The sequence below is a fragment of the Bacillus rossius genome, chromosome 10 (genome assembly GCF_032445375.1).
Source record: "Bacillus rossius redtenbacheri isolate Brsri chromosome 10, Brsri_v3, whole genome shotgun sequence".
Classification (NCBI taxonomy): domain Eukaryota; kingdom Metazoa; phylum Arthropoda; class Insecta; order Phasmatodea; family Bacillidae; genus Bacillus; species Bacillus rossius.
Window position 1 is genome coordinate 25,857,608 of NC_086337.1, and position 18,667 is coordinate 25,876,274.

Below are 18,667 nucleotides of genomic sequence, written 5' to 3' on the forward strand. Positions count from 1 at the left end.
ACAATGAACAAAACCGAAGATGCACGATCGGTAGAGACCGGAAAAAATTCGCGGATTCATTTCACGACGGCCTGAAATTCAAATAAGTAGTTATACTTCAGTGCTGCCTCTGCTATTGGCTCACAACCCACCTGGATGACTCTGGGCCAATGAGAAACACTCAAACCGAAGATGTGTCGAATCACAGGCCGCTACATTGGGAAAACCTTCACAAGACAGCAGCCAACGAGAGGGCGACATTTGACCGAGTGTACGTAGAACTATAAAGTTCATCCTAGAGGTCATTGAACCCGCGAATTTTTCCGGTCCCTAACGACCGGGAGTTTGGCTCTCTCGTCTGTGGAGAAGAAGGCTGCCCGCGAAGACGCACCAGGAAGAGAGTCTCCGGTGCGTGGACGCTGTCCCGGGGGACTTGGAGGGAAAGTGTCGCCCGTCGCCGGCGACAATAGAATTGTCCTCCCCGGCGGCGCGGCGAGACGGCGGGGACGGCATATAAGCCCCGGGACGAGGACTACCACACACCAGAGCCTCCGGCCCGGACGACGAGACCGCCTGCCCACGCACCGTCAGCCAGGCGTCCCCCGCGGTGAGTTGCTGCCGTCGTGACGTCGTCTCCAGACGCGCGTCTGTCAGGCCCGGAGTTTTTTTTTCCTAAGGGGTCGTCCATTAATCACGTGATGTTTTTTTTAGAAAATTTTTAACCCCCCCCCCTCCCCCCTAGTGATTTGTGGTGAGGTTTCAGACTACCCCCCCCCCCCCCACCCAATAAATCACGTGTATTTTTTTGGTACAAAATATTTTTAAAAATTTCAGAATATTATCTTTAAGTATAGGTATAATCTAATTTAATTCTGGAAAATTAAGCACGTCGCGGGTGAACGCATAAAAAGGAAGGAAGGGGGGGGGGGTGTTCGCTCCAACACCCTCTCCACGAAAACAAAAAAATTGGTTGTCTGTAAAGTCGGTTTACGGACGATAGTTTAACGTGACAATGTCATAACAAAACATTGATGAAATGATTGCATACTTTATGAATAAAATTGAATCGTTTTTATTTTAATAATAAAAGAATAAATACTTGAAATTATACTAGTAATCAGATTTTCAAAATGCAAGAATAATTAATCTTTATTGCCGAAATTGTTGTTGTAATAAGCAATGAAAACCACATTAACTTTTCACTTCACTTTATAAACAGTCGAGTGGAAGAGAGATAGATGCGGCGCAAGCGTACAATGAGCGTAACGGGACACAGCGTAACGGGACATCGTGCGTAACGGGACACAGCGTAACGGGACATCGTGCGTAACGGGACACTTTTTCGTGCGTGCAGCCGGCGTTCATCGATTTATTAGACGTTGTCACGTCAAAAAATATTATATATATATATATATATATATATATATATATATATATATATATATATATATATAATTCCCACCAACAAATTGAAAGCAAAGTGATTCAATCCCGCCCGAAATGAAATTCTGCTTTCGCTTCTGCTCATTTCACACCCCCTCCCCCCTTTTTTTCCCCCCAACCATCATCTACTTAATCACCACAACGTCGATGAGTCTTTACACCCTAAATAATCCACTCCTGTATTAATTTACGTTTAATGAGGAAGATATAGGAACCGAAATAATTCATAATTTTTCCAAAGTTTTTTTTAGTTATATATATTTTTTTAACATTTAGAATGGAAATGTTGCCTTCGTCAAGGCAGATATCGTATATATTAAGATAATTTGAAAGGCTAAAACTTTGTATTCCATCGATTATTATAACAAGTTTTATTATTTTTGAAGTGAAACTACTTTGCTGACGGGACTACAATTTTAGATCGTTACGAAAATTCCGATAGCATGAGGGGAATAGTTAGGTACGTGGTGGGGGAACCGGTCGAAGAGGAGAGTGCGTCAGCGGCGACGCCACTCCAGTGCATGCGCTAGCGATCAAATGGGAACACGTTAAAAGAAGGGGGGATATGTAGGGGAGCGTAACCTATATTGAACCACTTTTGTTTTAATGACACATATCACCGAATCTTATCAAGCTATAAAAATGATATATGACTCATAATGTAGCTTGATTCAGTAGCTAGATAATATTAATATGTTGGTATTGTAGCATAGTCGGAACTGGTACAAAATAATTATTTATGTAAGGTTGTCATTCGACCCAATTAACGCAACCAGTATCTTAAACTGTACCACCAGAACCCTAAATTGTACCAAATCTAAAAAAAAAAATATAATTAACAAAAATTACTCACAGTTTATCATTTATATTTATTCTTTAAATGTAATCAGTCTTTCAAAAAGGAACAATATTAATTTAGGAAGTCTTATTTAATAAAAATTAACACAATATTTAAATCTTTCTAACAAATTGTTAAGTAACTATAAACTTAAAACTATCAAATAATCAACTAGAATAACTCTACTGAATAGGATAATAATAATATTAAGTCAAGCAAACATCACGTATGTCAGGGTTTGTGGTGCAGGTCTCATGTAGCCATATCTTGCACCACGTAAATCAGTGATACATATGTTTTCTTGCAGATAATGAAGAGCCAAATTTTGTCAACCACATCACTGCTGCTGTTAGTGCTTTTCAGCATCGTCTGCCATGCAGTACCCAAAAAATACGATGTAACAGGGTAAGAATTATCCCCCTACACCCTCCTAAAAAAATGGAATTTCGTAATGACATAAATAGCATATGCATTAATACAGTATATTGCTATCACTAATCTAAATTTTATCAGAATCTATTTAGTACTAAAGTTGTGATTACACAAAAATCTTATTTTCACAGTTATCTTTTAATTGGTAAGTAGTAGGACCAGAATGATAGGGTTTTGCTTCGCGGAAAAAGAGAACACCCACTGTCTGTATGTTTATAATTAATGATTAGTGGTGAACCAATTATGAGTTTCTTTAATAAGACTGTATCCAACCTATTTTCCCTCTTGTAGGGGTGAAATTTCATAAAATATGGAGCCTACATATTTGTGAATTCAGTGTAAGGGCTACCTCTGTTTCAAATTTTTTCCAAATCTGTTTAAAGCCAAATAGGTGATTGAGTAACAGACATTTTAACTTTAAAATTTATGGATTAGTAATTATCACCTTCTATTTTATGATTACCTCACATCATTATTTGTCAAACATTGGAGGTCTGGCTTAAAATCGAACTCACTGAAAATTCCTCAGCATCTTGTATCAAGAGAATAGTCTGTACAATTTCATTATTAAAAAAAAATTTGTAATTACTGGAATGGCTTAAGTATTCATTTTTTTTACCTAAGAGAAGAATGTAAATGACTCTCAACTAGTTTAGTACATAATTACATATAAAGTTAACTGATGTTTATTAGGTACTTGAACATAAGTTTATTTTAAAACTTTTTGTTTAATTGATTTTGAGTTTAAAAAAAAAATTATGAGTTTAAAAAATTAATTACAGTAATTATTCGACATAACCATTGGATATTCACACGGCCGCATAACATAAACTTCCATGGAGGAAATGGGTGTAGGATAACTGCATTTCCAGGTAGGCCTACTCCAAGAGAAATCAATACTCTGTATGCCAATCCATGTTACCTTACTGTCATGATGGTGGTTCTCCGTGTGCATAGCCTAAGAGGATATGGCGTGGGGATGTTGCAGAGGCTTCGTTCCCACGTACCTGAGCGAGCAGCAGGCGGACCCAGAGAACCTGCCTGGCCGGCTGGTGAGAAGCGAGATTGAAACAGGCGCGGTCGCTCACGGCAAAGAGCTCACGAAAGAACCCAAGTTTGGTTTCATCTCCTACGGCGGCTCTGGACAGGTGAACAATGCGTGAATACTTTGTGGTTTCTGCGACTACGTATTTGGAGTCATGTTTATATAAACATTCTTACCCTTGACAGTAAGTCCCGTTATAGTGGCAAATAAAGAAGAAGAAAAAAATATTTTTTTCCATTGTCAGGAACTATCCTAGCAATTTTTGGGAAATTGTGGAAAACAAAAGTCACGAAGGCCGTACTGGTATTTCAACTCGGGTCGTTTAAAATGAGAGTCCAGGTGTTATCACTGCAGCAACAACTCTCTCAATAATCAAAAAGAGTTTCTTAAAAAGCAACCATTTTTGGAAGTGCTCGGTAAATTTGTAATATAAACAAATTGTTTTGAACAAAAACTAAAAATAATGGCATTTTCATTAAATACCTTAAGCCTATTTTCCGAACACAAGGCTTGGCCAAAGAGTTCCAGAACCAGGCAAATTAAAAAAAAAAATTTTTTTCACTTGCTTTAATTTTGGCTCAAAATGCTCTCAAAGAATTCTCCCCTATAACGTATACAGAAGTTTAGATGATTTTTGCAAAATCACATCATAGTTGTAAATGTTTCCTGGATGCTATAAGTATACTGCATAAGATTTCCTTTGGGTGTTGGGTTCTGTGTTGAGCACTTTGCAGCCCATTCAGCAGAAACTGGGGCTAGTGATTACAAAGGACTGAGAGTGAAAACCAACTTGAGTTTTGACTTTAAACTTGATCCCATAAATAAAATATATTAATTTAATGTTTGAGTAACATTAACTCATCCCTTGATAGGTTTTGCTCCCCTGGTCTTCCACAAGTACTGATTATCGGGATGTTCAAGGTACATAAAGGGAAGGAAAACCAGATGTGCCAGGTGTATAAAAAAAAGTATATGGTTTTACACCCTTCAAAACTAGCTTATGCAATACAAATTACAATTTATAATAACAGTATAATAATCCATAATAAGAATAATTTTAAAAAGCCTTTCTCAAATCTCACAAGCACAACTTTTCTGGAAAGCCAATATCAATGTTTGGTATAATAAGAAACTATTTAAATTATAGCTATAAACTTTGTGTTGCTATAAAAAAAATACCCATTGAGACCTTATATGTATGTTCAATTGTTTTATCAGTTCTGCTGTTTTTCTTAAGCCACAAGAATATTTTGTTCACTGACATGAGAAGGGAGAGAACTATAGGGTGTTCATAAAAGAATGTCCCAGTTTCAAGGATATTTTATAAAAGAACATTTTAGACTATTTACAACAAATCATACATAAAATTGATGGTGAATCTAGTTTTTCATACAAACGTTCAATATGTGCATTTTTAGTTATATGGCACACATCCAACCTAAATTCCAATTCTTCCCACACTTGCGGAGTAATGGAAGCAATAGCCTCTTCAATTCTGTGTCTTAACTCTGGCAAATCATTACGTAGCGGCGGAACGTAGACACAATCTTTGATAAAGCCCTAAAGGAAAAAATTGCATGGTGTTATGTCAGGTGAACATGAAGGCTAGCAATAAAGAGCTCTGTCATCTCAACCATTACGACCAATCCAATGGTCAGGGACAGTGACAAAGAGATTCCAATGGGGAGGGATTAAATTACAGATTAACTCTTAGCAATTTGCAGAACACAAAATGGTTAATGCTCAGGGGTCGCCATTTTTGCATAGATGGCGCTGCAAGCAAGAGAACAACAAAGCTGTACTCACGCATATATGCTTATCTAAACCTGTTCAAGTTACTTTTCAATTATGACCTTGAACCAAAACTCTACAATGCTTACAGTTGATACTCTAAAAATGTATAACTGAAACATTCTTTTATGGACATCTGTATAGTAATCAAATTCACATTAGTGCATATATTGGGCAAGTACAACAAATGATTATTTGCTATTTAGAAGTGTCCTTAAGGGGGTTTGTTGTGTACTCTTGTAGTAGTTAACTGGCGGAAACCAGAGTAATGGAGATAAAATGAATGATATGTAATCTGCTAGTAGGATACGGAAGAAGTATAAATGTGACATGTTTCTAAGGTTTAAGTATTAATTTTATGGTGTAATTAAAAATATGTTTATTAAATATAAAAATTACCTTTTAATAGTATTTAAAGTTTTGGTTCCCAAGGTGTTTGCAACCAGCTTCGCGCACAGCATTAATGTAAAATTAAGAATACTTATTGATAAAGAAATACTGATCAGAAATATTGAGGAGAAAAAAATATATAATTTTGTTTCCTAGATTCAATAAGTATTTCAAAAATTTAATTAGCTCATATTTAAAAAAATCTAGCCAATAAAATTATTCAACATTATTTAACGTTCTAATTTTTTTGGTTGTTGGTTTAAGCTATGAAATTATATCCCTTAATTATTTTTTTTTGTTTTTTTATAAATCTATAGAATTATATTTTTGAACAAACATTCAAATTAGGACCTCAAAATAATTAAAAAAATTAAATAATATAATGGTTGCATTTCACTACCATAAAAAATAAAATTTCCTTGTATTGTATGGTTAAATAACCAAATGTCCTAAACAAAATTTTTTCCCCAAACGTAGTAGACGTATGTAGTAATGTGCAAAGCATTTAGTGTTTGAATGGAACAAACAGTAACGATCATGAGTTTTATTCTGTAAGTAAAAAAATTGTTAGATCAACACACATCAGAAAATTAATGTTCTTAATCTGCGACTGCATTTTGCAGTGTATTATACTAGTTAAATATAGTGTTAAAACACATTCATGTAGATAGAAATGCCTATTATTTCAGGTTTTGTACAATTAACTATATATATATATATATATATATATATATATATATATATATATATATATATATGTATGTATGTTTCAATACAAAATATAACTATCCAGGGATAGTATATATTTAATTAAATAATTATAAGTATTTTATTTATTATTTTGATAAAACATATATTGAACTTAAAAAATATTGTATAAATTTATTTTAAATTGCAGTGCATGGTACAAAAGTTAGATCCGAGCTTTGATATGGTTTGAAAGTATTTCTTCTTCACTTCGACTTGAAAAGCATTGATAATAAGCACGTAAGAGCCTTCGGGGCTTCAAGGATCTTCTGTGCGACTGGTGACTTGCTTGTGACTGGAGTGTGCCCGGTGACGGGTTGCAGGGCTACGGCACCGGGGTGCAGACGGGCGGTCTGAAGATCGACCTGGGGGGCGTGGTGCTGGGCGCCCTCATCGGCCTGGGGGCAGTGCTCATCATCCCCAAGCTGCTGACCGTGGTCGAGAAGCCCGTGCACGAGGGCTACCACACGTACGGGGGCTACGGCGGATACGGTCGCAGTGAGTACCGCGCAACTCCCCGCAACGACTCGTGGGCGACACCTAGTTCGCAAGTAGCACCGGACAATAACGGTTTTGCCAATGCCTCTAAATAAATGTTTCGCAAACAACCAAATCTACAAGCTAATTTTAAACAAATCAATATAAACTGTATTTCAAGCAAAGATAAACCACCATTGATTCAAAGATGCAATTGGTTCTCTTTTGATCAAGTTTCTCTAAAAGAAAACGCTCAGTTACAAATTTAAGATGCACTTCAATTTATGATACGTTCGCTTGTATTAGTAGTTCTTCTAAGTCAGTGATTTTCTAGGTGTCAAAAGTGTGTCCTGTCGTATTCCAGAGAAATATATGGCCAGATATAAAAATAGATAAAGTAATTCTATGCATTATACCATTTCAATACGAATATACAGCTCATTTTGTTAACACATTATTAGGGACAAGATTATATGGCGAATTGTGATAAAACCGAAATAAAACAAAAAAAAAAAAGTCAAACACCACATAACACTGAAATGCAAGTTAATACACATAATTGCACAGAAATGCAAGTTATATCATGGAATTAAGCAGAAGTTAACCTAAACTTAATTCAAATCACAAAATAGTAATATCATCAGGTTTTAAATTCAAGGAATGTCATTTATGGACATAAAATTGTACTAAAGTGCATGGATCAGAAAAATTAATTTAATTTTTTATATTGTGCATCTCTTATTGAATCACTTTTAAAACACAAATGCTTGCTAATTTTTTTAATGTTCTGAAAGTGCCTGTTTTTTGATCAATTTAATATAAATTATTTTATCGTAAAAAAATCTTAAATCAAAAGATTATGCATAGAGGTTTGAGATGACAGGATGGGCATTGAACCACTTGGATATAGTCTCGATGCCCATAAACTGAAGTTACGCTGGGATGTTGAAACCAAACCCTTCATACCCACCACATGAGTGTGACAGAGGCCCGGAATCTTTGGTAAAAAACTTTCTCGTGTTAATCAAGATTAAATTACCTAATTAAGCTTCGACCACACAGGGCGCTGTGTTTGCTACGCAAGTAAAATATTGCCAGCTGCATCTCAGGAGTCACTGGCTATACCAAGCTGTGTTCGCTGTGTTCTCTATGTTGGCGGTCACCAGGTGTTTGGTTCACGGCTATTTTTCTAAACGTCGCTGACTTTGCGCACGTGCATCAGATAACCAAAAAACATCTGTTTTCGCGTGAAATAGTGCTGTACTTCTGGGCTGGGCTTTTTATAGATGGTCTTGTAGATGGAAAAGTATTGAAGATTTACGAAACTATCATGTTCATGGAATAAATATGTAGATGGAAGAACATATGACGCAATATATGCAGAACAATGCCAGGGATTTGATATCAAGGGAATGCTATCAAACTAAGTTGTATTTATTTTTAAATAATCCATTATTTTGGTTTTGTCCTCACAAGAAACTGCTATGAAATTCTTTAAATTATTATTATTTTTTTTATATCATCTTCATGAACCCATTTCTTTTTAAGTTTACATACAGAGCGCCAGCAGAATATTATCATTGTCGGAATCATCACTGGAATCCCACGGCATGCGTCTCTCCGACATCGCGAACATAGTTAACATAGCGTAGCCTTCTGTGTGGCTTCGGCTTCAATAATTCGCATAATAGCAGTCATACCAAACTTACTCGCTCATGGATAAAAACACACCTTGCTCTATTCCTACCAGCCAAAGAGAGGGCAAAGATTAGAGCCGTATTATTCTATCTTCTGTAAGTTACCATCTTCCATCCTTTGCAAAATATAGGCCCAGAATTACTATGACATGTTCTTGTCTAAATGTCTGAGTCCACACCTTCTATGATGCAACTCATTCACATTCAAATTATGTTAACAACATTTGCATAGGTACAAAAGCACATAAGGAAAACATATATATAAATAATTATTTCTATTTATATTTAATTATATTTATTTACCTGAATACAGAACACCTAAACAAAAATTACACACACCATGAGATAAGTAAAAAGATTTTTCTAATTGCTGCAGTGCTGCAGTGACACGTGTGACTTATGTTCGCGTTAAACAGCTACATGTTTGGAATCTACCATTATTACCATTTAATACAGTAATGTGTGTTGAAGAAATGTTTAGTTTTCTTTTTTCTTTTTCATTGAAATTTTTGGATCGGAATACCTGTTTTCCTTCCGTCTTTTTACAGGTCAACCCAGAGATCTTCAGCCTCTTGGTACGTAACATTACACAACTTTGGCAATCCTGCACCAACTTAGTTTTTTAACTGAAAAATGTTAGTCAGATAAACCTGACAAACAAGATCTAATACTGGCTTGAAATTTAGTTCCTAAAGCCAGCCCCACACAATACCCATTTTCTGCAATACATTCTGTTATACCCATGGATATAAAAGTGGGCATAAATGTTTGTATAGCAGAAGACAAGAAAGAATTCTTAACTCCGTACACATTATACCTAGAACGTTAACAGAAAACCATACAATGCAGTTGCCGAAAAAAGCAAGCATATTGGGGTAGGATAAACACGTTACACACTGTCAATTTAACCAAACATTAAAAAAAATATGAAAATTTCAGCTGCTTATTTAAAAAATTATTTAACCTGGTGAATGATTTTTTGATAATTTATCTCTACATTGTACTTGCAACAAAATTTATTTAGTATTTAAAAGCAAAAACAGAGACATTTTTAAATTAATGAAATTGTATTTTTTATTGGTAGGTCAGTTTCAAAATTTAGTAATATAAAATTTAAAGAATAATATAATAAGGATAACATATCTACCTAGTATGAAATATGAAAAACCAACGGACTGAGATATGTATTTAATAATATTATAGCAATAAGATATACTTAAATGTATTAATACATACTAAGTATTTGCTTAAAAGCACAATACTTATCAATATTTATAAAAGCCCTCAAATAGTAATAATGACAAGAAAATGAAATCACCAACATGGCATTAGTGACCAAACCTTAACTATTAACGACAAGTTTGTGGGCTGATGGATGGTAGCTAGATCATAACCCCATCACCATCAACATATATCAGTTGGTTAGCAGTAAGAATGCTCAACCTTTTAAAATTTAAATTGGACATCAAAAAAACTACATGCTTCATGAATGTGATTCCAAACTCTTTAATGACAGCATGAGCTACACTGCATTGAACAACCAAATGCTGATAATATGTAGTAAAATGTAGTTAGCCCATACATCCCTAGCCAAAGCGATCCTGGTCTTCGTGAGTACAGAAACATGCTGGAATGTGCCAAGTCGTGGGTTTCCACTGGGTATCTCTGCTTCCCCTACCAAAAGCAGTCCGTCACTGCTTGACCCCCTAATCTGGCTGGAAAATGGGAAACTACAAGTCTAGGCCTTGGGTATGTCAGCTCCACCACATTGAGATTAACACTATCTCGAGTAACAAGACACAAATATTTATTTTTAACACAGTGGTACAATCTTTTAAGAGCACAAGCGACCACACAACATACATACCTAGGTAGGAATGGCCAAAGCTTCAAAAAAATAAAAATATTTATTTTATATTTGTAAAATTCAAATATATCAATATATTTTGGCTTAGGACCTTAACTCTCCCTACCTTTAAAAATAATAGTACGGTGAATTCATTGATATGTTCTATATAAAAAAAATACTACGCAATTTTGATGTGTTCAAGACAGGTGCACGAGTGCTGAAATAATGATAATAATGACTATAATTATAAATCTTAAATTAGCTCATAGTAATGTTCATATCTTAGTAATATCTGTTAAGAGTACAACTAAAAAAATTGTGCCAAACTTTTCAAACTGAATTTTTTTTTTTTTTGTTGCAATATTTGCTTTGTCTCAGCTTACAAATGAAGTACGGAGCTTTGGCCAGTCCTGAGCGTGACGGGGGATCGCGCCTTGTGTTGCAGGCGAGGAGAGCGCGCCCACCAACATCACTTCGGGCGTCATGCGCCTCCTGACCCAAGTGGATGACGCCCTGTCGAAGCACAACATCGACTCCACGTCGTGCATGCAGCGGGCAGTGTGCTCATACGTCAAGTCCGCGACCCACAAGGTGGCCGAGGGGTCGGCCACGAGCCTCGACTCCATCGTCGACACGGTCACCAGGTGGGCTTCCCGCTTTCGCACGCGTCCACCTACGTTTGCTCTCGGAGAGCACCGACCACAAAGTGGCCATCTCTGAATTTTCAAATAAATAGAAGCTACAGCTTCCAGACGGAGCCATCAAGATGGGACATGAAAAGGAAGTTTGGGGGGGGGGGGGGGGGGGGGGGGGAGTAAAATTACAACTAAGAATACACCAATTCAGACATGAATCAAAGTTATTTCTTAAATTATTCTGGGAGTATATGTTTATTTATTTTTTTTATATTTACAAACGTAATGTGATAAGTAGGGACACCTGTATTTTGCGAATACATTTCGTGTCAAGGTATGTCACAAAACACTGTAGCTTTTTCTTAGAGTAATGGCGAATCGTGTGCGTGCAGCAGTATGATATCCACATTCCCATTGGCCCCGTCAAGTGCGGGAAAACACCTCTCGCCGACCACAGCCAATAACTACAAGAAAAAAACTACGGTGTTTTGCGATGTACCTAGACACAAAATATATTCACGAAATACAGGTGTCCCTAGTGATAAGGGTTAGTTATGCACTGTAATTCTATACACACAGAATTAAGATGGAGCCTCCAAGATAGCATGTACATAAATGCTACGGAGCACGGTAAGTTCTCATGAATCTTGAATTGGAACTTGACATTTTTGCGAATAGTGGGGGGAAGAGAGAAACATATTGTATTGAACATTGGTACCAAATTTTAGAACTAACATAAATTTTATGTTTTAGTACAGACTTTTTGCACCACTTCTGCTTTGTTTTAACACCGCTATTGATTGGTCAATTTTATTTTTTCGTTTACTGGTATCCCTAGTCATGAATCCTGGCATATTTAGGTGCAAACACCTTGCCTCGTAAAATGAGCACATGGCTACAGAATTATTCGCCCCAATCCTGCCAAATTTCTAATTTCATTAAAGAGAGACAAGATGTTTAAGAACCCAAGTCAGCTCTGCAGAGCCGTGCGTGTAAACGCCGGTCTGTGTTCCAGAAACACGATGCTGTCAGTGATGCTGGACGGCTCCAGTCTGAAGCAGGCCCTGGAGATGGGTCAGCAGGGCGCCAACTGCGGGGCGACGTTCCCCAAGTGCCCGTTCAACAAGGACACCGTCTACATCGCGCTGAAGAGCATCCTGCCCGAGTGAACTGTGTCGTCCCTGGCCGGCCGGCCGGCCGGCCCACCCGTGAGCTCCAGCTTTCATTAAGTGAAACAGTCACCCACGAGCTTAATTAGCAAGATATGAGGGGCCTACGTGAGGATTTTGGCACTTTCTGCTCATTCTGATGAAATACTCTTTATGCTATCAGGATGATCATGTTAGAATTTGTCAATACATGTATGTACAAACAGTATTTAAATAAAGTTTATTTTGTAAGAAAATTGTGGTTTTTTTTTAGCCATGCCTATGTAGTTTAAAAATAATAGTATATACTTATTGAAAGCAAACAGTGGGCATTGTAGTTTTATCTACCTTCCCTCTCTCCCCCCCGCACCCGCCAACAAAAAAAATTAAATTCTACGTATGCTCCTGACTACATGTGGTTATATGACATACTATAGTCCTATGTGGCTTCCATTCATGGCTTTAATATTTCACATCCAATAAAATTTAAACTTTCAACCATTCAAAAAAAAATTATACCCAGGTCACCTAGAAGTACGAGAAATGTTCAAATCAAACTACTACCTGATGTGCAGTAATTGGGCGTGGAAAAAATGAAACAAATAATACCCATGAATAGGAGTACAAACGTACATAGTATCAACTGAATACTATAGAAAACATTTTAAAACTTCCAATTTGGGTGATTCTGATTGTAAGTTCTTGGATACTTATATATGTACCTCGTATGTTGTTGGGTTTGTGGAAAAAGTTGTAAACCCTGTTTCTTGAAGTATGGTGTTTTTGTCACATCTAGGGTAAGGTTAACAATTTCTATATATGGAAGAAGTCAGAAAGCATAATAAGAAATGTGCTTAGCACTTCGACATCTTCTTGACGCAGGAATCTTTTACTTTACCCTAGATATTAAAAAACACCAGACTTCAAGAAACAGGACTTACCAACTTTTTCCACAATCACAAAAAACTTACTCAGTTTTCAAATTACACTGTTAAATAAATGAGTATTTCAGTGCTATTAAGCATACAGCAACAACTTTATCGTCTATTCCAATTAGCAACATTTTTAGCCAGACACTGACCTCTGTTGGTTATCGAAATACACTAGAGTCCCGTTATAGCGAGGTGTCACGGTTCCGGGTTTGATCCTCGCTATAACCGTGTCCTCGCTATAACCGAATTGGACAAATTTTGGCCCCCAAAAAATAAAAATTAACCGAAAATAGCATAAAAATTGTGTTTAAACCTGTATAATTGGAAAATAACAGGTTATATTAACGAAATCTTAATTTCTGTGAGCAGATGTGTGAATTCTCTTTAAAACTATACCCTATAAGTACGGATGCGATCACCGATTACGTCAAAATAACCAGAATACCCTACCAAGCCACGTAAGTATAGCATCTCAGCAAGCGGCCGACGCAGCATTGTCCTGCTATCTATCGTCGACGCGGGCTGTCTGCTGGCGGCCATGTTGGTTCGGGATGTTGCAAACAGGTGGTGCTAGTGTAGCGCGACGATTTAATTCCTTACAAAAAAGCAGGAGTGCGGCTGCGGCAACGCACGTACGCCTCAAACGAAATAGTCGCTGGAAAACTATACTTTTTTCATTTAAAGAAACCTGTCAACTTTTTTAGAAAATAAATTTGGGATTAAACTCAAACCATCATCACCCCTTTCTCGGACAGATACCCCAACAACTGACCAAAACAAAAGTTACAAGAAAACTGCCCTAGCGATTCGGAAATAAATACGGTAGTGCCGACTAGAGGTGTAAAAGTAACGAAAAAATGCGTAACCGTATGTATTCGTTACTATAACAATTAATACTCGTTACTATCGTTACGTTACTCGTTACTTCTGATACCGCATAACATGCTATGTTGCAGCAACGAATCCAGTCGTATTGCGTACGCGTACAGTATGACGTCGCGTAAATAATAATAAATAGAATATAAACAATTAACAATATTTGATAATTAATAGTTTTTGTTAACCAAGAAACAATTACATCTCATTAGAGCGGCTTTTTAATATTATCTCTTTTAACCAAAAAAAAACGTGAAAATACGCGATTATAAAAACAAAAACATACATATTTCTAATTTGTAAAAAAAAGACTTTCTTACGTTGTTTCTCTTCCAATCTCAAAGTTTGTCTACACACGGCACAGATAACTAACGGAAGTTTGAAAAAAGAAATAAAGGATGTGATTCTATTTTTAAGCCACGCACTTAGGTGCCGACTGCACGGCTGAAGAATGTGACGCGTCAACGGCAAGATGTCTAGTGGCGAGCGAGAGGGGTGGAGAAAAGCAGACAAACAACAAAAGCGCGCTACAAGCGATCACGCCGTAAATTCCTCAAAAATACCTCGTTATAGCCGTGTTCTCGCTATTACCGTGCTCGCTATAACGAGATTCTACTGTACTTAAATAAAGTAATTGAGCCAGCTTTAATTATTATTAATGTTAATAAAAAATTATGCACAAAGGCAAATTACATGGTCCTAAGACTTAAAAGCTTAAAATATTAAAAATTAAAACTATAGACTACAGCAGTATAACAGTTACAAAAAATGCATACTGTATATGACTTTAGTGTTAAGTAATCAGTACCCAACGATTTGAAAGAACATGCATACAAATAGGTAAAACACCTAGTAATAAAATTGTTCGCACGTGTAACTTTTATCAGAAAATTTATTCCCGGGAAAAAATTCAAGTATAAATATTTTGTTTTTATCTACAATCAACAAAGCAACAATAAAAGTGGTATATACACAGTTATTTACACACATACTGCAGGTAACAAGCGCGTGAATCACAACGTGACGACGGCGGGCTACTTGTGCAGCTTCTTCAACTGGGGCGCGGACAGCTTGACCTTGCCCGGCAGGTTGCGGGCCAGCGTCTCGTCCTTGACGCTGCGCAGCAGGTCCCTCTCGCGCTGCGTCGCCCCGCGCTCCTTCAGGAACATGTTGACGGCCGTGCGGGCCGCTTTGCCCCTCTTGCCCGTGCCTGGTGTCAGCTTCACCTTGTACCTGCCACAGCATCGCCCGCGCGTGTCCGTGCCGGAGCCTCGCTGACAACCACTATGTGCCACTACGGGACTGTTTGGTTCAAGCCGGTGCGACCCAGAATTTATACAACAGCAAGAGAAACAATTCAGCAGGGTATCTGAGTAACAATTTTTTTTGTGAAATCGCCTGTGCAAACGTTCATAACTTCGTAAATCAAAACAAATAATTTTTATTTGTATTCGATTTAAAAAAAAATAAAATAATGAATTGTTTTTTAAGCATAGTGAAGAAGTATTCGAATATAAACTCATTTAACTATTGACGTTCTTGCAAACAATAAGTAGTTTACAACCACTGCAAAAAGAGCCCCAAATATACTAAAAAAATTACTTTGTTTACATTTTTTTTTTTTAGTATTTGCAACTACTAACGTTAAATATCCATCACTATTGCACAAAACCATGTAAAAGTTATTTTTAAATCACGAATTTTCGACATGTGTCTAATAATATACAAAAAGATCTTTTTCCCCACTCTCGCTTTAATATTATGATATTCTTATTAGAGTCTTTCGAAATTTTAAACAGGCATTGGAATCAAAGCACCAAGAGTTTAATGTTACAAAAAAATTCTTTATAGCAAAAACTACCTCAATAATATAAATTTAAGATGTTACAGATATTAATTTTTTTTTATTTTGCATTTACATTTTTTAATTTTATTCCTACACAATTTAGTAAAGATGGATAAGAGAAATTCAATTTTTTTTTTAAATGTGGCAATGAATTTTATAACCTTGTTCCTCAGCAATGGTGGGGTGAAATATGCTGAATGATGGTAACAATCAGGGCTTAGTGTGGCAGGACTCAAGGCTGTGCTGGAACTCACTTGTAGCCGAGCAGGACGTTGTAGGGCGCGATGACGGGGACGGCGAACAGCAGCTCGTCCTCCGGCACGGGCACGGCGGTCAGCAGGTCCAGCATGTCCGTGTCCGTGTTGACCGTCACCTCCTCCTCCGCCCCCTCCCCCTCGTCGGGGTCAACCCCCTCTGCACGCGGCTGGGCCGGCTTCGGCCGGGGCCCGGCCGCCTTCTTGTCCCCCTTCGCCACGGAGCTCTTGCTCCTCAGCTGCTCCTTCACCTTCTTGCTCTTCCTCGTCTCCTTCCCGCTGCCCGCCTGAGACACGGCACGGTCGCCCACTTCAACAGCTCACACACCACAAACACAGCCAGACCTTTAACTCAGCACGGCCATGCTTGGATAGAGATTCTGCCAGATTATCTAACGCCTGTGTAGCTTTAACTGGAATACTAAGTGTGAAAATAATAAATGTAACGCAACAGAAAACAGGAAACATTGCACCAAAATGAAAACCGACAGTAATAAAAAAACTCCGGGCAAAATAAGAACGTCCGAAGCGGCCGAGATCAACAGCCAGAATCAACCCAAAAATAAAATCATCTGAATGCGAGCCGCTCGATTGGTGCCATGCGACAGAATGTACAGAACCACAGAATGTCGGCGTAAAGACCTTTAACTGTACCAAGAACACAATCAGATCACTCAAGACTGTATTTTTTATTATTTTTTTCCAAACTTTTTTCGCGGTTAAAACATCATGTTGAAAGCAAAATCACACAAACCTCAACTCAGAGAACTACGGAAGAAATTGACCATGGAATACCTAAATCAGATTGATCACGCCAGGATTCACACAGAATTCCTCCGAAACGCAAGCACAGTGATAAAACATTGAAGAAACAACCATCAAGGCAATGATCATTGCACAGACATATCTTTATATGAGTTGTAAATAAGGACATTTTGAATCTGGCGTCACAATCTGAGCACTCCTAGCGGCTGTTGAATGTGTGGCCAGTTGAATCGAGTCTGTCACCATCATCGGATGTGTGGCTGTGTTTTCCCATCATTTGTTCTACTATAGGTTAGTTTCTCACCGAAACAGCAAGTTTTTTTGTATATGCAAGTATTACATCCAAAAAAAATAGAAAGTATAATGTCAAAAAAATAAAATAAGTTAGTTAACTAGAATAAATTAAAGTTTGTTAATTACGATATTCTAATCATTATCAATATCCCCAAACAATATCATTCACTTTCCATACAATCAATATTTTACACAAGGAGAGGTTTTAGATGACGTGACCCAAAAAATGCACATAGTGAACTTTGAACAAATTTAATGAACCCCTTTAAGACTATAAGGGTCCTTCCAGAACGTCACTCATCTATCTGCTCTGTCAGATGGTGTTGGCCAACCTTGCTCTCGGATATTATTTCTGTAACAGCATCCCCCATTTACTTGTCTGATGCATCTGGTTCGCAAGATAATAATACAAAGAGGGCAGCACAGTAGATTGCTGTAGATTTACCTTGGCTATCCTAATCAGCTTTCGGCACGAGAAATATTAATAAAATGTAAATATATGGATCTTTAATACAGCGCTTGAAAATTTTAAAAGCAAAAAACTTTGGTTTGCATTATTATACTTGGAAATTATTTGCATTTTTTGGGTATTTAATTTTCTAATTCAAAATAATTTAAGGAATACAAATACAAGATGAAAGGATAAAATCTAAAAAAAATTGAATGCTTTTTGTAGGTCCAACAGTTCCACAGTAGTGGTTCCTCAGAGTACCCAGTCTTAAAGCACACTCACTCCATAAATTATATTTGCCCATGAGCGAGCATGTGTCCGAGTGTAGTAGAGCAGTTCCACATTAGTTTCAGTACCATTAGTCCTAAACAAGAAATTAAAATAGGAAACTGGAAATGAATGGAAGTATCCTGTCAATTCACTATCAGCTTTGTAGAAATTATTTTCATTGTCTAACTGCAGAAAATTTATTTTAGCATTTTATATAATTATATATAAACATACCTCCTTAAAATAACTTTTACCAACATTATTTAACATATACCAACTAATATTATTAATTTTACATATAGTATAGTTTAGATATGTATATATGTGCAATGAGTAATGACTAAATCCTTTTATAGTAATTCTTCTACAGAAAAAAAAAAATTATAAAATAAAATATTTAAGATTTTTTAACACCATGAGAACCAAATAGATTCATTGTGTTAACATCCAAGGTTTGTGATGTTCACACAAGTAGAATCTTGAAGCAAACTTGGCTTGATACAGCTCA

General features: G+C 36.9%; 2 protein-coding genes across 3 annotated transcripts in view; one reads left to right on the forward strand and one right to left on the reverse strand.

Moving 5' to 3' along the window:
- The first annotated feature begins 295 nt into the window (after window positions 1-295).
- On the forward strand, window positions 296-12,728 carry LOC134535862 (uncharacterized). 2 transcript variants are annotated; one of them, XM_063375201.1, is made up of 7 exons: window positions 296-586; window positions 2,568-2,665; window positions 3,681-3,840; window positions 6,989-7,163; window positions 9,388-9,414; window positions 11,134-11,332; window positions 12,339-12,728. In XM_063375201.1, exons 2-7 carry the CDS (start codon window positions 2,571-2,573, stop codon window positions 12,490-12,492), a joined length of 810 nt encoding a protein of 269 aa, XP_063231271.1. In that variant the 5' UTR covers window positions 296-586; window positions 2,568-2,570; the 3' UTR covers window positions 12,493-12,728. The 2 variants fall into 2 exon arrangements, with proteins under 2 accessions (XP_063231271.1, XP_063231272.1); XM_063375202.1 differs by lacking the exon at window positions 9,388-9,414.
- Window positions 12,729-15,153: 2,425 nt separating this feature from the next.
- LOC134535863 (ribosome quality control complex subunit NEMF homolog) overlaps window positions 15,154-18,667 on the reverse strand; it is a 34,558-nt gene continuing 31,044 nt past the window's right edge. Inside the window, exons 16-17 of the mRNA XM_063375203.1 lie at window positions 16,380-16,666; window positions 15,154-15,512 (exon numbers count right to left, since the gene is read on the reverse strand). Coding sequence (XP_063231273.1) covers window positions 15,314-15,512; window positions 16,380-16,666 — 486 coding nt within the window. The 3' untranslated portion in view covers window positions 15,154-15,313. The remainder of the gene's footprint in view (window positions 15,513-16,379; window positions 16,667-18,667) is intronic.

Coding starts and splice junctions, on each gene's coding strand:
- LOC134535862 (XM_063375201.1), top strand. CDS start 2,571: ATGAAGAGCCAAATTTTGTCAACCACATCACTGCTGCTGTTAGTGCTT. Junction 3,841..6,988: donor CCTACGGCGGCTCTGGACAG/GTGAACAATGCG, acceptor GACGGGTTGCAG/GGCTACGGCACCGGGGTGCA. Junction 7,164..9,387: donor CTACGGCGGATACGGTCGCA/GTGAGTACCGCG, acceptor GTCTTTTTACAG/GTCAACCCAGAGATCTTCAG.